The following is a 19,602-nucleotide window of genomic DNA, read 5'->3' as shown; positions in this document are numbered from 1 at the left end:
AGTGGCGTGCTTTTTTAATTTTATTTTTTAAACCGATCTTTTCCACCAATATCGTCAACCTCCTTAAAGGTCTGAAAAAGTCAGCCACTGTCTTCTTCTGCTGAGATGGTTTTCTCGTTGTTAAATTTTATTTGCGAGAAATACTTTATGTGCAGTTAAAACAAACCGTTTCTATTATTTTACAGATATTTTTCAATGTTTTCAAATAAAATAAGATTGGAACACTGAAAGTGTATGCTTTGTTATGGGGGAAAAATCGGCATCGGCAGGTCAGACTTTTTAGAAGATAGGTGATAGGCCGGAAAATTGTGATCGGTGCACCCCTAATATTCAACTATTTACTTTTATAAATTTCTGCCAGTGTTCACATTTTCAAACTATCAATCTTACAACATTCCTAGAAAATAACAATGTCAAGCTATTTATAACAGGCCCGTGGGCTACCAATAAGGTCCTTGGGGGGCCAACGGGTACCCGTTGGTCACCCCTGCACTGGATGTTAACTAGTACAATTTTATGTCACGAATAATGCTATTGCTATTACTACCATCACAGATTTGTCAACTAGTAGTTTTGCCTCACTATTAAGACGTTGCCCTCTAGTATGCCAAAGTTTTCCAATTGCTGAACTGCAATGTCATCCAAGGTAATAGTGTAAAAAACAACAACTATTAAGTACTACATTGTGACACAGTAGTGTGCTAATTATTTAATACCCCATAGTGTTAGTAGCGACTAAAACGCAAAAATCAGCAGCGGTAACCTGCTATTGTTTTTCTATTGGTTGTGTCTCCCCTTGAACTGCCCTCTAGTTGCACACGCGCCCAGGTTGATGCTGGAATTGGTGCGGATAACAAATAGAAGTAGAGGGATCAGGCACGTGTGCGCCCCTAGCGGTGACGCCGCACGTACAAAAAGACATGAAGGAATTTCCGCTGACGTCACTGCGTAAGTCCATAACAGGGCTGCAGCTGTCTGGGAGCAACAATAACAAGCTTTAATAACCAGTAACTTTAACGCGACCGAAGCGCTATATGACAGCGCCAAATACTACGAAATTCCGCAAAATGTGGCGCTAGAAACCATTGTCGCCTTCGTATCTTCGTCCTCCGAGTCGAATTGTTCGTTTTTTGTTTTGTCGCAGCAACCGCCGCGAATCAAGCAGCAGACTCGGCCGCAAGGGAACAAGACAGTTTGGGGCTGCATCTGGGTCAGTGGGCCTGTCGGCTGCTTTGCCGGTGGTTTCGTTACCCCCCGCGTTGTCCCATCGGGTCTGTTGTTCTTTTTCGGTTTATACTCGACGTACGAACTGAGAGCTAACATGCAGGCTAACGGGGCAGCGCAGGACCGAGACCCTGAACTGTCCTGCCGAAACGGTACCCAGAACGGTGAGTCGTCCGACGCTGGGGCAGCTCACTCAAATGGACTTGTGTCAGCCAGCAACAATGGAACCCCGGCGAGTAACAACAACGGAGTGTCAGCCCAGCCTGCGTCCAACAACATCAACAACAACAGCTCGGGCGACATCAACTGTGGCGTCAAGAAAAAGAAGCGCTTGTCTCAGTCTGAGGAAGACGTCATCAGGCTCATCGGACAACATTTACACGATTTGGGTCTCAAGTAAGTGAGCTGGAGTGGACTTCACATTTTATCAACAAGACGGGACACAACGCTTATGTGATGACAAAAGCACATTTTTCGAACTCTTCTGGGCAGAAAATACAGTTACGGTTCTGTCTTCTATGACGACAAAGCGCTCACTAACGTCAGTTCGTGGATGGCTGCGCCGAAAGATACCAGTGCGCCTTCGAAATACATTTTTTGTTAAGCCCGTATTCCACTTTGAGGCGATCGTTTGCAATGCTAGCGAATATTGAATTGACGTCAGGGTTCTCTCAAGGTCGCAACGTTTCGTAAACATTCTCTCACGAAATACGTGGACCACACTGTTGAAACCACCTTAATAACCACTGACTGCCTTCACACACTACAATATAATCAAATGAGTTATTATAACACATTCACACCATTCCACATACACGTGATAGCCAAAGAGAATCGATTCAATAGTTCTCTATTCAGTATTTGCTTTTATAAAAATATAACTCTTATTAATACATAAGGCTCTAAAGTTGAACGCTTCACTTTACAGTCGACCAAAATTTACTGTAAAAATGACATTATAATAAAACACTACCTGGAGCTCAGACTGTCATCTAAAAGATTAATGGCACATTTTGTATTCTGTTGTAGCTTGTTTGACAGATATCTGACTGTCTGTTGCTTATTAATACCTACAATAGCTATCAAATGAGTCGCTATCATTCTTGGGATAACTATAAACTTAATTGTGTTTTTATTACAGACCATTTCACCATGAAGTCATGTACTTCTCAGGTAGCAAAACAAAACGGAATATCATATTGCACCATTAGTAAACAAACCCTAACATGACATTTGACCAAGGCAGAGCGCTTGAGAAAACTAGGTATTAGGTAAATGGATTGAATAATTTTAGCCTTCTTCGCTAACGTTGTTCATAATACGTTTTATTTCAGTTTGGCTTTTGTTTTTAGTTTTTTAATTCAGTTATTTTAACTAGTTTGTTACAGTATAATTTTTTTGAAAATGTTTCTGTTTTAACTCATTCACTGCCATTGACGTCAAAAATTCATTTGAACTATTTCTATTAGTTTTAACCCCCACTTTTGTTAACAAGAGTATGAAAACCTAGACATTTTTGTTTTATTGTACATTTAGAACAGATATAACATTTGTGATTAATCGTGAGTTAACTAGTGAAGTCATGCGATTAATTACGATTACAAATTTTAATTACCTGACGGCCCTAATTTGTAATAATCTTTTCTTTTTTTTAAATAATAAAAATAACTAGTGAAGTCAAGCGATTAATTACAATTACAATTTGTAATTGGCTGATGCCCCTAATTTATATTAATCTTTTTTTTTTGTTAAAAAAAGAAAAGATTAAAAAAATTAATTAACAAAAGTGGATTTTTTTTTTAAACTAAAATAAATAGTTAAAATAATTTTTTGACGTCTATAGCCGTCAATGGCAGTGAATTAGTTAATTAAGTTTTAGTATTCGTTTTGGATTTTTTTTTTTAAAGATATGGAGTATTTGTTGAATTGTAATTGTGTAACAAATTAAAGAAAACTAAAATGATCAAACAACTGTTTGACAATGACTTCCTTCTTACGTTTGGCTGTACACTAATACCAAAATAAAAACATTTTAAATCAACCCCGGATAGCTAATGTTTAAAATGAGTTGACAAAGATGAAAACAATGGATGCGCTATTTATAGTTTTTTTTTTTTTTTATCGTATAAACTGATTGATAGCGGAGGTATTTTCAGTTTCAAGTCAGCCGCAATCACCTCAAGTACCCTCGCGCCTATCGTTTACAAACCTATTCTAAAAAGCTCTATAGGGGTTGTCGTTTGCTTTAGTGTAACAGCTGCATGATTCTGGATGGTTTGAAATAATTGAAGGTACCAAGAAATGGCAGGAGACCACAAAAAAAAAAAAAAAACAACACAAGCAAGCCTCACTCTTCCTCAGGATCAACTTGTCCAAACACAAAGTCACATGTTACGAGATGAGACGTACTCTCGGGGTCATTGATGTGAATTGATTTTCTACTCTGTGACGTTTGTTGTACACAGTCAGACGGTGGACCTCCTCATGCAAGAATCTGGCTGCAGGCTGGAGCATCCCTCTGCCACCAAGTTTCGCAATCACGTCATGGAAGGAGAGTGGGACAAGGTTGGCCCCAGTTATTTGCTGCGCGAGTACAATAATGCAGTACAGCATATGATTTTATTTGTGTTTTGACTCATTTAGGCAGAGAGTGACCTGAATGAGCTGAAGGCGCTGATGCATTCTCCGACTGCTGTAGTGGTGAGTATCCCCAAACCGCCACTCACTATATACTAACTTTTTCTTTTTTTTTTAATATGAATGAGGGGAGGATATGACATCATTGAGTATGTAGTGTTTGAACTCCATAATCGGTCAATCAGATAAGCACCAGATTAGCACAATTGGTTGTATGCACACCATGAACCCGCTAATCCCGAAGTTCCTGACAACACAAAGTATCTGACTGTAGATTTTAACGATGCGTTGGGCTTTTTTCCATTGAGCTACACAAAGCAATCATCATGCCCTTTTTTATTAGCACATCAATTATCACGCAATTTATCATAATTACCATGGTGGGTCAAAAAAAAAGTGCAGATTATGATCAGGCTGTTCCATTTGGAAATAAATCCAAGCCTTCAATTTCCTTAGCCGTATTTTTAACAGATGTTTTGTATGGAGGGTTTCATTGTCATTGCTTGGTTCTACTGTATAATGTGCGATACAAATCACGTGAAAGCCACATGAGCTTTTCTGCCTCATAACTGCACAGCGCATGAAGTTCCTCCTGCTGCAGCAAAAGTATTTGGAGTATCTCGAGGACGGGAAAGTCTTGGAGGCTCTGCAGGTTCTCAGAGCCGAGCTCACTCCTCTCAAGTACAACACTGAGCGCATTCACATTTTGAGCGGGTCAGTACAACAATCCTTATCAGTATTAACTTGTTAAAAATATTGGGTGTTGCCTTTCTGTTTTTTTCTGTACCATGTTTTGGGTCCAAGAGTGTTACTGTGGTTGTTGTTGTTTTTTCTTTTCTTAAATGGATATGCAGTTGTGCTTAGAAGTTTACATTACCCGCCTAGGGCACGGGTCAGCAAACTTTACTGTCAAAACCTTTGAACATTATGATGACCCAAACAGTGTGTCTAATGTACTGAGGGTCCAAGAGCTAACCATAATAGAAAAATATGCAGATTAATTTTCTTCTACCTCGTCTTCCGTTTTTGGGATTTTTGTGTGTGTGTGTAATTGTTCACTTAGTTTTTCATGCATTTTTTGACTTTTCTGCCTTTCTGCCAAATGTATGACATATTTGGCAATTGTATGATTATGGTTATTTTCTGCCTCTCTTCTTCCTTTTTTGGACATTTGGACGTGGTTATTTCTTGACATATGTTTCTGCTTTTTTGCTATCAATTTTCGGACCTTTTTTGGTGGCAATTTTGTGTACATCGTATGGTAATTTTTGGGATTTCTTCTTTTGTTTTTGGACAGTTACTTTTGGACTGGTAAATGGACAGTTTTTTATAGAGCACTTTTTTCATCTACACCATATGCTGCCCAAAGCACTTTACACTTTACAATGCCTCCCTTTTATTCACTTTTTTTTTGGGGGGGGGGGGGTCAGTCTCAGACATTTTATGGTAAATTTTTGCCTTTCTTCTTTTGTTTTGGGACATTTTATTGGGACTTTTAAAATGTTTTTTAAAAATAAATGTTCTCACTTTTTGAGCAATTTTTTGTACATTATTTGGTAATTTTCTGCTTTTCCTCTTCCCTTTTGGACATTTTATGGTCACTTTTTGGACATGTTTAGGTATTTACAAAAAACTTTCACATACCTTTTGTCTTTTTCTCACAACTTAAAAATTTGGACTCAGATTTAAAATATATATATATAATTATTAATTTTTAAAAATCTAAATCATTAATTCATTTAAATAATATTTTGCTCAAAAATAATATTAATATCTACTCACTACACACAGGAGAGGGACTAAAGAGCCACATGTGGCTCCAGTGCTGCAGGTTGCAAACTCTTGCCCAAGGGATATGTAAACGTATGAGCACAACTGCATGCCTGCTAACTAGTACTGAATAGTGACCTATCCCTAGAGTATGCACCTCTGCAAATATGTCCCCCTTCTCAGTTGTTTAGCACAGTTTACAGTTACATTGATGACTTGCTTCTGACCGTTTACTTTCAACAGGCATTGCTAACCAGTTTTAGATTTCTTTTTTTTTTTCTTTTTTTCTAAGTTTTAGATTTCTATGCCTTAGCAGCATGATGTTGTGGATCATTTTTAGAGATGAAACCTACTCAATTTGTTTCTACATTGGCCTAATCTTAGCCACATGTTTATTAGACAATATATTTTAATTTCATCTTCATTTAATCAGGTTGAAAAACTCATTGAGATTTTACAATATCTTTAGCAAGAGCAAACAATTACGTATAACTATTAGATCTTTATCTTGCAATATATTTACTCGGTTTTTCCTTTTCATATTTAAAATTACAATAATGAAATTATTTTGCTTGGGAGTGCTATAGCCGCTGTCGGAAATCGGTATCACTTGTATTGGGTTTAGCTATTTTCTTGAGTGTTCTTTGGCAAAATTCACTTGGGGTGTATTCAGACCAGAAAAGTCCTTTAGTCCGCTTGTTTGGTCCGGACCAAAAGCGGACTTTATTTATTTTTTTCGTTTGGTGCGGTTCATATTCACATATATTGCAAGTGGACTATATTGCGTAATCACATCGACCCGCATGACGATCTGTGCTCCCATTGGACAAAAATAACGATGGCTGAAGGCATAACCAAACCCGGAAATAGAGGAAAACATGAAATTCCGACATGCTGCATTGTTGCTCTGCATATTTGTGCCGTTATTAGATGCAAGATATTTGCGAGCATCAAGAGTAGCTCATTCAACGGAAGTTCCGCGACGCTGTTTCTAATTTTGGAACGCGTCGTCGATTGCACGCAGTAACCTGGAGGAGCAGTTGCGCTCCGCGTTCCCCCCCCCCCCCCCCCCCCCCACCGCAACATGCTGACAGAAGCATGGCTAAACAGAATACGGATGATTATGTATGAATTTAGCACAATGTTCACTACCGGACAATGTTTGCTTGGGCTACGGTGGCTTGTTAAGCCCAAAAAGGCGCATATGTCCTGCAGTTGGAGCCGATCAGCCGTGGTTTGTATTCAGACTGCAAAGCGAACCGCACCGAGTACGTTTGGAAGCCGACCGAGACCGCCTCAAAAAGTGGGTCTCGGTCCGCACCAGGATTCGTTTGTGTGTATTCAGACCTGCACAAAAGGTCCGGATCGGCGTGGGAAACGAACTCTGGTCCGTTTAAAGTCTGAATAGACCCTTAGGTTCTTTTACTGTGTATATACAGTATATCATCATGGTTGATTGTGTGGTTTGAAGGTACCTGATGTGCAGTCACGCAGAGGACCTGCGTGCCAAAGCGGACTGGGAAGGCAAAGGCACTGTATCCCGAACAAAGCTGCTGGACAAACTCCAGAGTGAGTGCAGTCTGACTCATACACACCAACTTTACACACTGTATTGTACTGATCACTTATCAGACCTCTACTGACATCCTGCAGCTGCTTTTATACATTCAAAATCTATTGAATTCATGTTTAGTCCGTTTCACTTTAACCACTTGCCTTGTGATTGTTGCTCGGCAGAAGTAAACAAAAGTATATTGACAATACAGTAAGTTTTTTAGCAAAAGCTGTTCATATTGAGCGTGATCTTTGCGTGCAGCCTACTTGCCTCCGTCGGTGATGCTGCCTCCTCGCAGACTGCAGACTCTGCTAAAACAGGCGGTGGAACTACAGCGGGAGCGCTGCCTCTACCACAACACGAAGCTGGACAGCGGGCTGGACTCCGTGTCCTTGCTGCTGGACCACGGCTGCAGCCGGTAACCCACACAGTGAACTTCTAGAACCTCTTCCTGATCTGTTTTTATCAACAACAAAAAATCCTGATAGTTTTTGGCATTGTGTTGTTGAGGAGATAGAAAAGTATCGTATTACTTACTTTGACGGCAAACTAGTCATAAATTGTGAAGTAATAATGTATCATTAACTCATTCACTGCCATAAATTCATTAAAAAATATATATATTAAAAATTAGGGGTGACAGGCAATTACAATTTTTAATCGTAATTAATCGCATGACTTCAATAGTCAACTCACGGCTTAATAACAAATTTTATGTCTGTTCTAAATGTATAATAAAAAATTCTAGGTTTTTATACTCTTGTTAACAAAAGTGGAAACAAATGTTGAACTAATAGAAATAGTTCAAATGAATTTTTGACGTTTATAGCCGTCAATGACAGTGAATGAATAAAAAAAAATAAAAAAAACGATTATTAAAAATTCGGGGCATCAGGCGATTACATTTTTTAATCGTGATTAATTGCATGACTTCACGAGTTAACTCACGATTAATCACAAATTGTTTATCTGTTGTAAATGTACAATAATAAAAATCTAGGTTTTCATACTCTTAACAAAAATGGGAAAAAAAAGCTAAACTAATAGAAATAGTTCAAATAAATTTTTGACGTTTATAGCCGTCAATGGCAGTGAATGAGTTAAAATATTACATTTTATTTGCAAATACTTTATAAATTTTCATTGAAAATGTTTTCTGCAAAATGTATGTTACTATTTATAGGAAACAGTTCCCCTGCTACACTCAGCAAATACTCACTGAACACTGCAATGAGGTCTGGTTCTGCAAGTTCTCCAACGATGGCACAAAACTGGCAACTGGCTCTAAAGACACTACAGTCATTATATGGCATGTCGACACGGTAATGTATTAACTTGCTATCGTGCTACCGGTTGTCATCAATTAGGGGTCCACTTGAGCGCTGGAACCTGTGTGTATTTTTTTAAAGGAAACGCGGCAGGTGAAGTTACTGAAGACTCTGGAGGGCCATGCGTATGGAGTTTCTTACTTGGCGTGGAGCCCCGATGATTGCTATCTGATAGCATGCGGTCCTGATGATTGCTCGGAGTTGTGGCTGTGGAACGTACAGGTAAGATCAAATCAGCCCGGTTGTGACCAAGCCGTGCTTGCAAGACAGGTATCGCGTACTATATAATATTATGGTCATGGGTGCACGTAAAAAAAAAAATCTCGTCGTTTTTGTGAAGTCATCATAAATATAACGTACGCGCTGCTTTTATTCTGATGTGCATGTGTGTTGGTAGTGCGAGCGAGCAAGAGCAACAACTTGTCTTCAGTGTTGCCAATGTAGGAAGCGTCACTGTAAGCTGTTTAGCAATTTTACTGACCATTCAAGCACCGTTTGCGCTCATGATGTCAGCAGTTTAAAAAATACAGAAAAAAACAACACTGTAGCATGTTGATTAAATAGTGATGTTAATATATTATGTGCACAGTGGACCCACTTTATTTGTGGGGATTAGCAACTGTGCTGTCCTGCAAATAGTGAAAATCCTCGTGTAATTGATGCCTATTGAAATGTATTTTTAAACAAAAAAAAAAATAAATGCTGAAAAACCTCCAATATGCATCCTTCATGAAAAAAAATGGGAGTTGCAACCTAAAAAAAATATTGCAAGAAAAAAATGTGAATCTGTGAATCCATGGGTGCTGAACCACAAATATGTGGGGGTTCACTGTAGATATAGCATTTAAATGTAACTTATTTTTAATTGTACTTTTTTTTTACTTTAAATTTAACTTTTATTTATTTTTAAACTTTTATATTTTTTTATTTTACTTTTATTTATTTTTAAAATTTTGCTTTTTTAATTTGACTCTTAATTTTAACAAGATCTACCATACATACACAAGTAACTAGAATGTATTGCTTTATAAAAAGCCATTCAATTCATCCATCCATCCATCCATTTTCTGTACCGCTTGTCCTCACAAGGGTCGCGGGGGTTGCTGGAGCCTATCCCAGCTGGCTTCAGGCAGTAGGCAGGGTACACCCTGAACTGGTTGCCAGCCAATCGCAGGGCCCATTGAATTCATATTTAACCCAATTGAGTTGAACATAATTGGCGTGGCCCTTGACAAATTCAGTTTCTCACATGGCCCCATTGCACAATTAACTACACACTCTTGACTTAATGTATGGGACTGCGCAATCAGCTGATTTGGCGCATTGCTCAAGATCAGTGATCCACAATTTTTTACATTTTTTTTGCTGAATGGGCCGCTTCACGTGAACACATACTTTGACGAACCATCACAGCTGAGACAATTACCCATGGAGCCTGCCGCCGCCCCCGCATTCCCCCTCCACCGCACTGAGTGTCGCCATTTGTGGGGGAGTTTTTCGTGTGCCACCCACATGCTGGCTGGCGACTTTGCTTAACTCGAGAGAAAGGAACTGTAACCTGATAGATTGGGATTTCTTATGTGCAGACACATATTTGTGGTGTAAAGAGAAGTTGCTAATAGTTTCGGCTGTCATCGCTCACGCCCACAGAATTGAATAGGTAGAAATGACACCCGCTCATTTGAGCTGGGTGCCTGTGGCGAGGCATGAAAACACGCCGTCGTCACAGAAATCATGTTAATCTGACAGGAAGTAATAATAAATACAAATGTGATGGAAAATAAAACCAATTAACTCATTCTGCCGTTGACGGCTGTAGACGTCAAAAATTCATCTGAACTATTTCTATTAGTTTAACATTTTTTCCCATTTTTGTTAACAAGAGTATGAAAACCTAAACATTTTTTATTGCACATTTCGAACAGATATAAAATTTGTGATTAATCAAGAGTTAACTAGTGAAGTCATGCAATTCATTATGATTAAAAAATGTAATCGCCTGATGGCCCTAATTTTTTAATAATCTTTTCTTTTTTTTAAAAAAAGAAAAGATTATTTTAAAAAATTGAGGGCGTAATTTGTCCCCGCAATTTATCGCATGATTTTACTAGTTAACCCACAATTAATCACAAATTTTATATATCTGTTCTAAATGTACAATATATTTTTTTCTAGCTTTTCATACTAAAAATGCTAAACTAATTGAAATTAAAATGAATTTTTGACATCTATAGCCATCAATGGCAGTGAATGAGTTAAAGTCAGACATTTTGATTTCGGGGGTTGCATGTTATTTACGGTGATTTTTTACTTTAGTCCGATTCAGTCACGAGACATTTCTGCATTAAGAGAAAGGTACCAACAAATTGTTATTTCCATAAATGCAACAGGCTCACTCGCTATATTATAAGATACTGTAGGCGGGTCACGTGACATCAAGCTGCCCTGAAGGAACTTGAAGTGAGTGCAGCGTGTTCCCTCTCGGCTTGTTTAGACGGGGGAGTTACGGACAAAGATGAGTCAATCTCATGAAGATAGTCTCACCAGCGTGGCGTGGAATCCAGATGGCAAACGCTTCATCACCGGTGGGCAGAGAGGCCAGTTCTACCAATGTGTGAGTAGCTTTCAGCACACACGCGCGCTTACACGTTTGCAGCTCACTCCAACAATGCAACAGTTCATCACTGAGGTTGGTCAAGCTGATGGTTTTGCTAATGAAGCTGCCCACAAAGGTCATACTAACGCATATTTGAAAGAGGAACAAAATCGGGCAAGAAGAGCCTAATAAGGAGGGCGTGATTTTCAGCGGTAAGAACTGGGAGACGAGTCAGGCTTGAGGGGGAAATGAATGCGGCGATGTTTGTTGACATCTAAGATGAAAACCTGCTCACACCTCAGAATGGGTTGTTTTGCAAAAAAAAGCAATTTCAAAAATTTTCGTTTTGGTTGTCAAAAGGATTAACACATTATCAGAACAGTTGGGTCAACAATAACCCAATTTAGGTCAGAAATTGACCAACCCAACTGCTTGGGTTCATCTTTGAAACCAAAATGTTGGGTTAAATAAATAACCCCAAAACAACCCCCCAAAAATTTGGTTTTGGTTGGCAAAATGATTTACACATTCTAAAAATAGTTGAGTAAACAATAACCCAATTTGGGTCAAAACTGGACTGATCCACTACCCATTTTTGGGGGGGTTGTTTTGTATAAAACTGGATACATTTAATGATTTTCTTTGGGGGGGGGGGGGGTTTATATATATATATATATATATATATATATAGAAGGACCTCTTCTTTTTTTGCTTGTTACGCAACCCAAAAAATTGGGTCGTGAGTGACCTGCTGCATTTTCGACCCAACTGTTTTTAGAGTGCACACAAAACCCCATCATTTGGGTTATGGGTTATTCATTTGATCCAGCTTTTTGGTTGAAATGAATAACCCCCCCAAAATATTGGGTCGGCCCCCTTTTGGCCAGATTTAGGTTATTTCTGAGCCAGCTGTTTTTAGAGCGTAAGCACACTGCCAAGTCTGAGGAGGAGCGGCTTCAGGACAACACAGTGAAATGAAATGTCATCTTATTCCAGTTGTTTAAGAGACGAATGCCTCATTCTGAAACGTTGTTATTATTGTGGTTTATTCGATTCGATTGATTGGTCCCCGCAGGGAAATCAATGACGGTTTAAAGAGAGGATGTCATTACATTTTGTGGATCATTTTTCATCATGTGTGTTGTGTCCTCCTGGTCCGGGACAGGATTTGGATGGAAACCTTCTGGACTCGTGGGAAGGCATTCGTGTGCAGTGCTTGTGGTGTCTGGGTGATGGCCGGACCGTCCTTGCTTCGGACACCCACCAGCGCATTCGCGGCTACAACTTCGAGGACCTGACGGACAGAAACATGTAAGTTTGCCACTGAGGTTCGACTGTGACAGATTTACAAACCTGCGTTCAGGAGCCATTTAAATGGAGTGTGATTTTGCTTGATGGTTTCTTCCAGAGTCCAGGAGGACCATCCCATCATGTCCTTCACCGTCTCCAAGAATGGACGATTAGCTCTGCTCAATGTTGCCACCCAGGTCGGCGGTGAAATTCCAGCAATCGGCTCCCTCTTCGGTCCTTTCTTACTGTCTAATGTTAAATGGACTATGTCGGCAGGGAGTGCACCTTTGGGACCTGCAGGATCGGGTGCTGGTGAGGAAGTACCAAGGGGTGACGCAGGGCTTCTACACCATTCACTCCTGCTTTGGAGGCCACAACGAAGACTTCATTGCAAGCGGCAGTGAAGGCAAGATGTCAAACTTTAGCCAAACATTTGTCAAATGTCTTTTTGTGTTTCATCGTCAGGATGGTGCAGAGTATGGAGGACCAAAAATGGCTAAATAAATCAATAAAAGTGAAAATTAAAAATATCGTTCAAAAATGTCATTAAAAAAATATATATAAATGGAAATAAAAACAAAAATATATATATATACCTGTATATATCTACATAAATAAATAAATTAATGCTGTCGAAGTTATAGGTTTAAAGTTCAAACCTTAACTTTGACAGCACTCAAATAAATACAGAAATCAAAAATGAGACTCAAAAAAATTAAATAAATGTGTCAATGAATACAAAAATAAATATATGAATAGATTTAAATATCAATAAATAAAACTGCTCTGCTCTCCTATTTACACTTAGGACCGCCCCCTCATTTGAATAACATTTCATGCTGCCAGCGTCTGCAGCATGAAATAAATAAATATGAGAGCAGAGACTTTTTATTTATTGATTGACAATTAATTTTATGTATATAATTTTGTATTTATTTCCACATTTATTTTTTATATTTTAATCTTGTTTTTTTTTAATTATTTTTTTTACTTAATTTAATTTGTTGTTTTTATTCCATTTATATTTATTTTTTTGTATATCAGTTTATATTTTCACATGTATTTATTGATTGTCATTTTTGGTCCTTCATCAGAACTCCTGCTAGCATTCCTGTCTCGCATGTTCTAACTGCCGACTGCCATGTGCTGTCGTCCCTTGACAGACCACAAAGTTTACATCTGGCACAGGCGCAGCGAATTGCCCATCGCAGAGCTGACCGGACACACGCGCACCGTCAACTGTGTGAGCTGGAACCCGGTGCTGCCCGGCCTGCTGGCAAGCGCCTCCGATGACGGAACCATCCGAATCTGGGGACCCGCCCCTTTCCTGGACGTCCAGGACGCAGAGGGACTCAACGGTAAGAAACATATTGCATGTATAGAGAGAAGTTGTTGAGGCGAACGTGTCCTTTTGCGTCGTGCCAGATTGTTGCAGTATGGACAGCTGATGATCGGCGACGGCTGCCGATGTCGCCGTGAACTCGACGAGCACTAAGACTCTGGTGACACTTGACCGCATGGAGCAAGGAGCGTTTTGCTGACTGAGCAGCCGCATCCGGAGGCCGGAGCGGCGCTCGCTAGGTGTCCACGAGGTCCCATCGATTTCTTGAGACCGCACCTGGAAGTCCGTCGATCTGACACGCCATCTCCCGACTGGATCCACCCACACCTCCTCTTATTTATTATCAGAGACGTAATTTATTGTTTAAGTGACAAAACAGCTGAAGGTAGAGGGCGTGTGCGTGTCGTTTGCTTTCTTTCTTCACCGCCACATCTTCTCGAGATTTTACCTGCAGGAACACAACGGATGTAACGTCCGCCCATTTAACCGGTCTTTTTAAAAGAATTCTCCTACGCTGTGTTGTCATTTTAAAGTACACAAGAGATTTAATGGCTTTGTTTTCCTTCCACTTTGTTGCTTCCGTGCATAGACAGAAGAAGAGTATTTACTGAGCATGTTGCACAAGATTGCACAAAATGTGTTTGATGGTCCACTCGCGCTCAGCAGTTTGTCGTCCATCTCGTAAGACTTTGAGTAGCTGACTTGTGTCTGACAAGATGTTGGATTGTCAGTGTAGATTGCTTCATGCCTTTGTTGTGGATGTCCTTTTGTTATTGCGGCTTCACTAGTTGCTCTTATAAATGAATCCTTGTTTGATTGTAGCCTGTCGACATTTCACCCTGCAGACTGCAATTCACTTGTATTTTTTTTTTTTGTTTAGTCACAACGTTCAAAGTTTTATTCTTGACTTATTTTTTTCTTATTACAAATGGCGTTGAACATTTGAAGTCAGACTCCCTGCTTTTACTTTTTTTTTTTACCAGAGGTGGCAAATCCAGGCCCAGAAAGTAAAAATCTTTGCCACAGTTTGGCTTTAGCCCCTCGCGCTAGCTAGCTAGCTCCCTAGCAAGTAAACAAGCACCCGGGGACCGGCTAAAGCTTTTTACTTTCTGGACCTGGATTTACCGCCTCTGTTATTTACTTTAACCTAAATAAGGATTTGGATGTCAAAACAAACATGTCTGTGTCTTGAAAATCTCTGACAAAAACCTAAAATGTCAGTAAATTTCTAATTCATCCAAAAATAATAATCACAAATATTACACAGTGATTTAAAGTAAAGCTGCAATAATCCCCTAGAACAGCTGAACATTGGCGTTCTTAAACCTCTTTCATGCAGCTGTTGTAAACTATTTTCATCGCCAGGATTTCTGGAGTGATGGATTTCTATCGCCACCCATTGCACCAGTCACATTTTTTTTTTCATGTCAGTCCAAAAGGGGGTTTGGATTCAGGTCTGCACGTGATGTGTTGATAGTAAACGTATATTCCATATCACGTGACCGGCCATTTAAGTTTGTACACATTGTTGCTAATGTAACAATTTAATGTTTTATAATGACCTACTCACTTCCCACGTAGTGTAAAAAAAAAAAATAATGTACAAAGTGTTTCCTTTCAATAGACTCAAGTGAACAATCTGGTTTCTGATGTATGTGCTGTATATTTGTGTTATGGCATGTTTGATGAGGTTGTGTTGAAAGACGAGATACAAAATATGTTCACAGGGTTCCTTTTGTTTTTAGTTGACGTTTTTTTTTTCCTTGTCTAAAATTTTTTTCCATGAGTACTCACAAGACTGTCTTGTAATATTTACATCTGACTGCACTGAAAACTCAATCCAAACCAAATCAGCAATTTGGTATGTGCAATGCACTACAGTGCAGTTGTATTCAGCCATAATAGAGTGACATTTTGAAACCGCTTTTACACATGCCGACACATTTGGAGTATGGGAACCCTGTTTGTCGAAACATCGTCATAATCAATTAACACAAACGCCAGTCAGTCACAGCTGTGGTCTTCATGTCTCTGCTTTTACTCATTTCTTTTGATTCTGTGGTTCAGGCTTCTCTTGCTGTAAGATGACAAAAAGTAGGGACTTCCTTTGCTTGCAGGTAGTTTCTGCCAGATGCGTGTTATTACAAAAAGTGATTGTACTGTTCTGTATTGTTCTGTATACAAATTTTAAATAAAGTCAGGGTTTTAAAATCCCTTGTCCAGTTTGAGAAGTTAAAAGATTTCAAAGTCCCAACGTACGCAGATGGAGACACATTTGTTTGCATTTTGTTTTATTTATGAAACTCAAAATCTCAAGAAAAAAAACAACACTGCTACAGAGACTTTGAGAAGCAGGCATCAAGCTGACCAGCAGTCATGTCAGTTAACACACTGACGACAACATTATCTGCACACGTGCCTCTCATTGGAAAACATACTGCAGCCTTTTAAAATGGAGGTGACTGCACAAGTGCAGCATTCTGATGAGAAACAAACAACACGGGAAGATACAGTAAACCTTTGAATGGAGGAATGTAAGAATGAGAGTTCACAAGGTCGGGACAAGCCATTTGTTCATTTGGCGTAATGACTCCACTGTTGAAAGCAAACAGGATGTTTGATGATTTGCATGTTTGACTATGAGCCGGGCAATGGAAAATGTTTGGTGAATGACAGCAACGACAGATTCAGTGCTTGAATATTTAGACTTTATAATAGAATAAAGTCAAAATATTCTATATAGTCTATACTGTACCTCTGCATCAAGATAAGGACAGTTGATCTTGTTGAGTTATTTTATGAACATTTTTCCCCCCTTGCACCAGTTTGACAAGATTTTTGTAGTCATTTGACTATTTTTCATTTTTTTGTAAGGCTCTGATACCTTTGTATCAGATGCAAATGATTTCTTTTATGAAAGTATGCCATCAGCACACATGATTGAACTTATCAAGAGAGCATTTTGGAAAGATTTGACGTGTTCAGCGCAGGCACAGGATGGGAGGAGGAAACGTTCAATCCGGTAGTGTGACGACCCATGGCGGGTCCCGCAACCTCAGTCGTTGATCAGAGCTAGAATCATGCTGCCGAGACAGAAACCGACGATGCGGGTTCATGTTCAAGCTCTCGTAGCATTTTCAACATGCGATTGTGTTGCGTGTGCCGCTCATCTACCTGTACAAATAAATGAAGAAGCAAAGTAGGTGATAGCCGAGTTTGATCATGGCCTCCTTCATGTGGGACTTGAGCTGCCCCCGGTTGTGGATCTCCGTGGGGTCGAACACGCCCATGTTGCCCAGCGGGACCTTCACGTATCTACACACGCAACAGTGCTGCCAACATCAAGACACACGCCAACACAATGTTTTGATGCTATCTAATGCATCGTTCTCGCCGCAATTCAGTAAATAATCACGGTGCGTATTGTGTTCTCTTACAGCTAAACGGGAAGTCGGTTTACCTATAAATGTCCCAAGCTGCTACAGGAAGGTTGAGTAAGAAGACGAACCAGTGTGTGGAGACCAACATCAGCACCGTGGACAGACACTGGCCAACCATCTCTGGTATTACCCACTGAACATACAATAAACAATTGAGAGGTACTGCTACTGCACATGCGCATGTATAATGTCACTTGTTCAGGAAGTTTGTCCCAAAAGAAACCATGCAGACTTACTTTGTTGAGTTTCGAGCAACATGCTCTGGCGTTGATGTAGTCACATTCCAAATCAGACAAGGTGATAATCTGACCTTTGAGTCAAGGTGACGTAAAACAATATAAATAACCAGTTAAGAAGAGCAACAGACTACAAGTACTACTAAGTCGACAGACATGTTCAATTGAAATTAAATCAACGTAAATATGCATTGGCTCGATCGTTGTCCAAGCGAAACAAATTACTTTCCAACAATAACTAACTTTGTTTTTCTGTTGCAGCGACTTGTTATGCCGCCGACCTTCTTCAAACTCTACTCGGAAACAGCAAGGTGGCTAAAGTGTTAGCACGGTAGCTCGTCTTTCCGCCCATTTGCCGATTTAGGAAGACGAAACTCACACACATTTTGGACTCGGTACAAACTTACAAGACTGGCTCCTCGTGCGTACAAGGAAACACACACAGCAAAGGATACAAAATAGACCGCTAGAAAAATCAGTGCACAACAGTCGATCAGCGACAGAATAAACACAGCGGCGTCCATCTTTGTGTTACGACCAGACCGGGACAAAATACGCACTGCCACCTTGCGGCCGGGGGTGGCAACGCAGCATTTACGAGCATCATTGGAAAACTCGTCTGAACACGACAGCAACGATTACAGACTCAAAGCCAGGGGCGGGAAGTGACGAAGTAAAAATACTTAGTTACTGCATTCAAGTAGGTTTGCCAGATTTTTTTAGCTGTTCAAAACATTTGCAAACTTTAACTAAGGCACATATTTACATTGGAAACATTCACGATTTACCAAACATAAATGCCACTGTATAGTGAAACACCGCTGGTCTCAATTTACCTACAAATTAGCTGATACTGACTCCGGCACCCGGCTATGCAGTATCAGCTGATGCCGATGCCAATACTGTACTATCGCACCAAATGAAAAAAACAAAATAGAAGTGCATTTTGTAATTCTAAAGAACTGACTCGGCTGCCTTCTTGTGGTTGTTTTACAATCAGGAACTAGAAATGATAAGAACAGAAAATTGTCATTAATTTCATGCATTTTTACAGAAAAATGCTAAATTTGAATATAATGGCCTTAAAATTGTAAGTAAAAAATGTAGTGGTATCGGTACTTGGAATTGGTATCGGTGACTACTCAAGAGTTTAGTACTCGTAGTTATATCAATCTGAAACCAAGTGCTATTGAACATCGCTAATCTAAACAATGTAAAATCGTGTAATTAATTGGTTTTGGCATCTTTAATAAATTAAAGATTGCTAAAGTGGCCCTTGCGTCCTTCAATTTTTCGGCATTGTGTAACAATCCACAGTGTGGCACCGCGCCACAGGGTGGCGCCTCTTTGTTTTTGCTGTGCATGTGCAGCGCTTTTTCGTTTTGGTCGTCAATGTTTTTGACTTCATGGAAGCTTACGATTATTGTGACGCGTGGTGGTGCAGAGCCAACTGTTTTTTGGTTTCTTTTAAAGGTGGGGTCTTAAGTTTTGACCGTTTCTGTTCAAAACAGACTCCTCCCATGGCTCAACCCCCCCAGCGACACGCCCCCCTGCTCTGTGACTGGCTGGAGGGGTAAACATTGACTTTCCGCCCAGAAACGTCCCTCTTATGGCAAAACACAACAAAATGGCAAAAAAACAAATTGGGGGATGGAGGGAGGGGGGTTCTGTTGATGACAAATCACTACCACGCATTAATAGAAGCCCAGAGGTGTTGATTGAGAAAGATTTCATTGTGTGTACATCCAGTGTTTATTTCTGAGTGAAAACTTAAGACCGCACCTTTAATAAAGTGAACCTGTGGCCTTTCAGTTCTTTTGTTGCTCTCCCGTTTTTACTGTCCCGCTGCGCTGTCCATGGCCGATCAGCCACCACACGTTACAATTGCAGAACATTTTCGAGACATCTCGATGAGCCGCTTTAAATTGCAACACTGTGTGTGATGTATAGAATCAAAGTTGGATAACTTGGAGAATTCACAAACCTAACTTTTGGTGGATAATTGAATCCAATTTTTCATTATTAAATACAATTTACATATATTTCAACATAAGCAACTAAAATTAATTTAGGCTTTTGTATTAAAAAAAAAACCATTTTGACAAAGAAGGATGGCAAAAGGGCATGTGAGGGATTCTTATTGCTGCTGGCATTAACTTGTCTTTGTAACAGCAAATGTTGTGG

At 39.7% G+C, this 19,602-nt stretch overlaps 2 protein-coding genes across 2 annotated transcripts; one reads left to right on the top strand and one right to left on the bottom strand.

Annotated features, from left to right (window-relative positions):
- Positions 1-932: 932 nt before the first annotated feature.
- Positions 933-15,955, top strand: wdr26a (WD repeat domain 26a). The gene is made up of 14 exons (XM_086078349.1): positions 933-1,620; positions 3,690-3,789; positions 3,868-3,924; positions 4,439-4,575; positions 7,103-7,200; positions 7,448-7,604; positions 8,370-8,508; positions 8,596-8,736; positions 11,009-11,128; positions 12,276-12,421; positions 12,519-12,597; positions 12,677-12,806; positions 13,564-13,758; positions 13,826-15,955. Exons 1-14 carry the CDS (start codon positions 1,322-1,324, stop codon positions 13,846-13,848), a joined length of 1,821 nt encoding a protein of 606 aa, XP_085934475.1. The 5' UTR covers positions 933-1,321; the 3' UTR covers positions 13,849-15,955.
- A 61-nt stretch (positions 15,956-16,016) lies between these two features.
- cnih4 (cornichon family member 4) lies at positions 16,017-18,003 on the bottom strand. The gene is made up of 5 exons (XM_086078350.1): positions 17,874-18,003; positions 17,419-17,487; positions 17,203-17,315; positions 16,917-17,057; positions 16,017-16,825 (listed from the first exon to the last, which is right to left on the bottom strand). Exons 1-5 carry the CDS (start codon positions 17,940-17,942, stop codon positions 16,798-16,800), a joined length of 420 nt encoding a protein of 139 aa, XP_085934476.1. The 5' UTR covers positions 17,943-18,003; the 3' UTR covers positions 16,017-16,797.
- Between the last annotated feature and the right edge of the window lie 1,599 nt (positions 18,004-19,602).

Source organism: Leptonotus elevatus, chromosome 6 (assembly GCF_054856555.1).
Source record: "Leptonotus elevatus isolate MCC_2025b chromosome 6, RoL_Lele_1.0, whole genome shotgun sequence".
Lineage (NCBI taxonomy): Eukaryota > Metazoa > Chordata > Actinopteri > Syngnathiformes > Syngnathidae > Leptonotus > Leptonotus elevatus.
The sequence above is the reverse complement of the archived record's forward strand: the minus strand, read 5'-3'. Positions and strand labels throughout refer to the sequence as shown.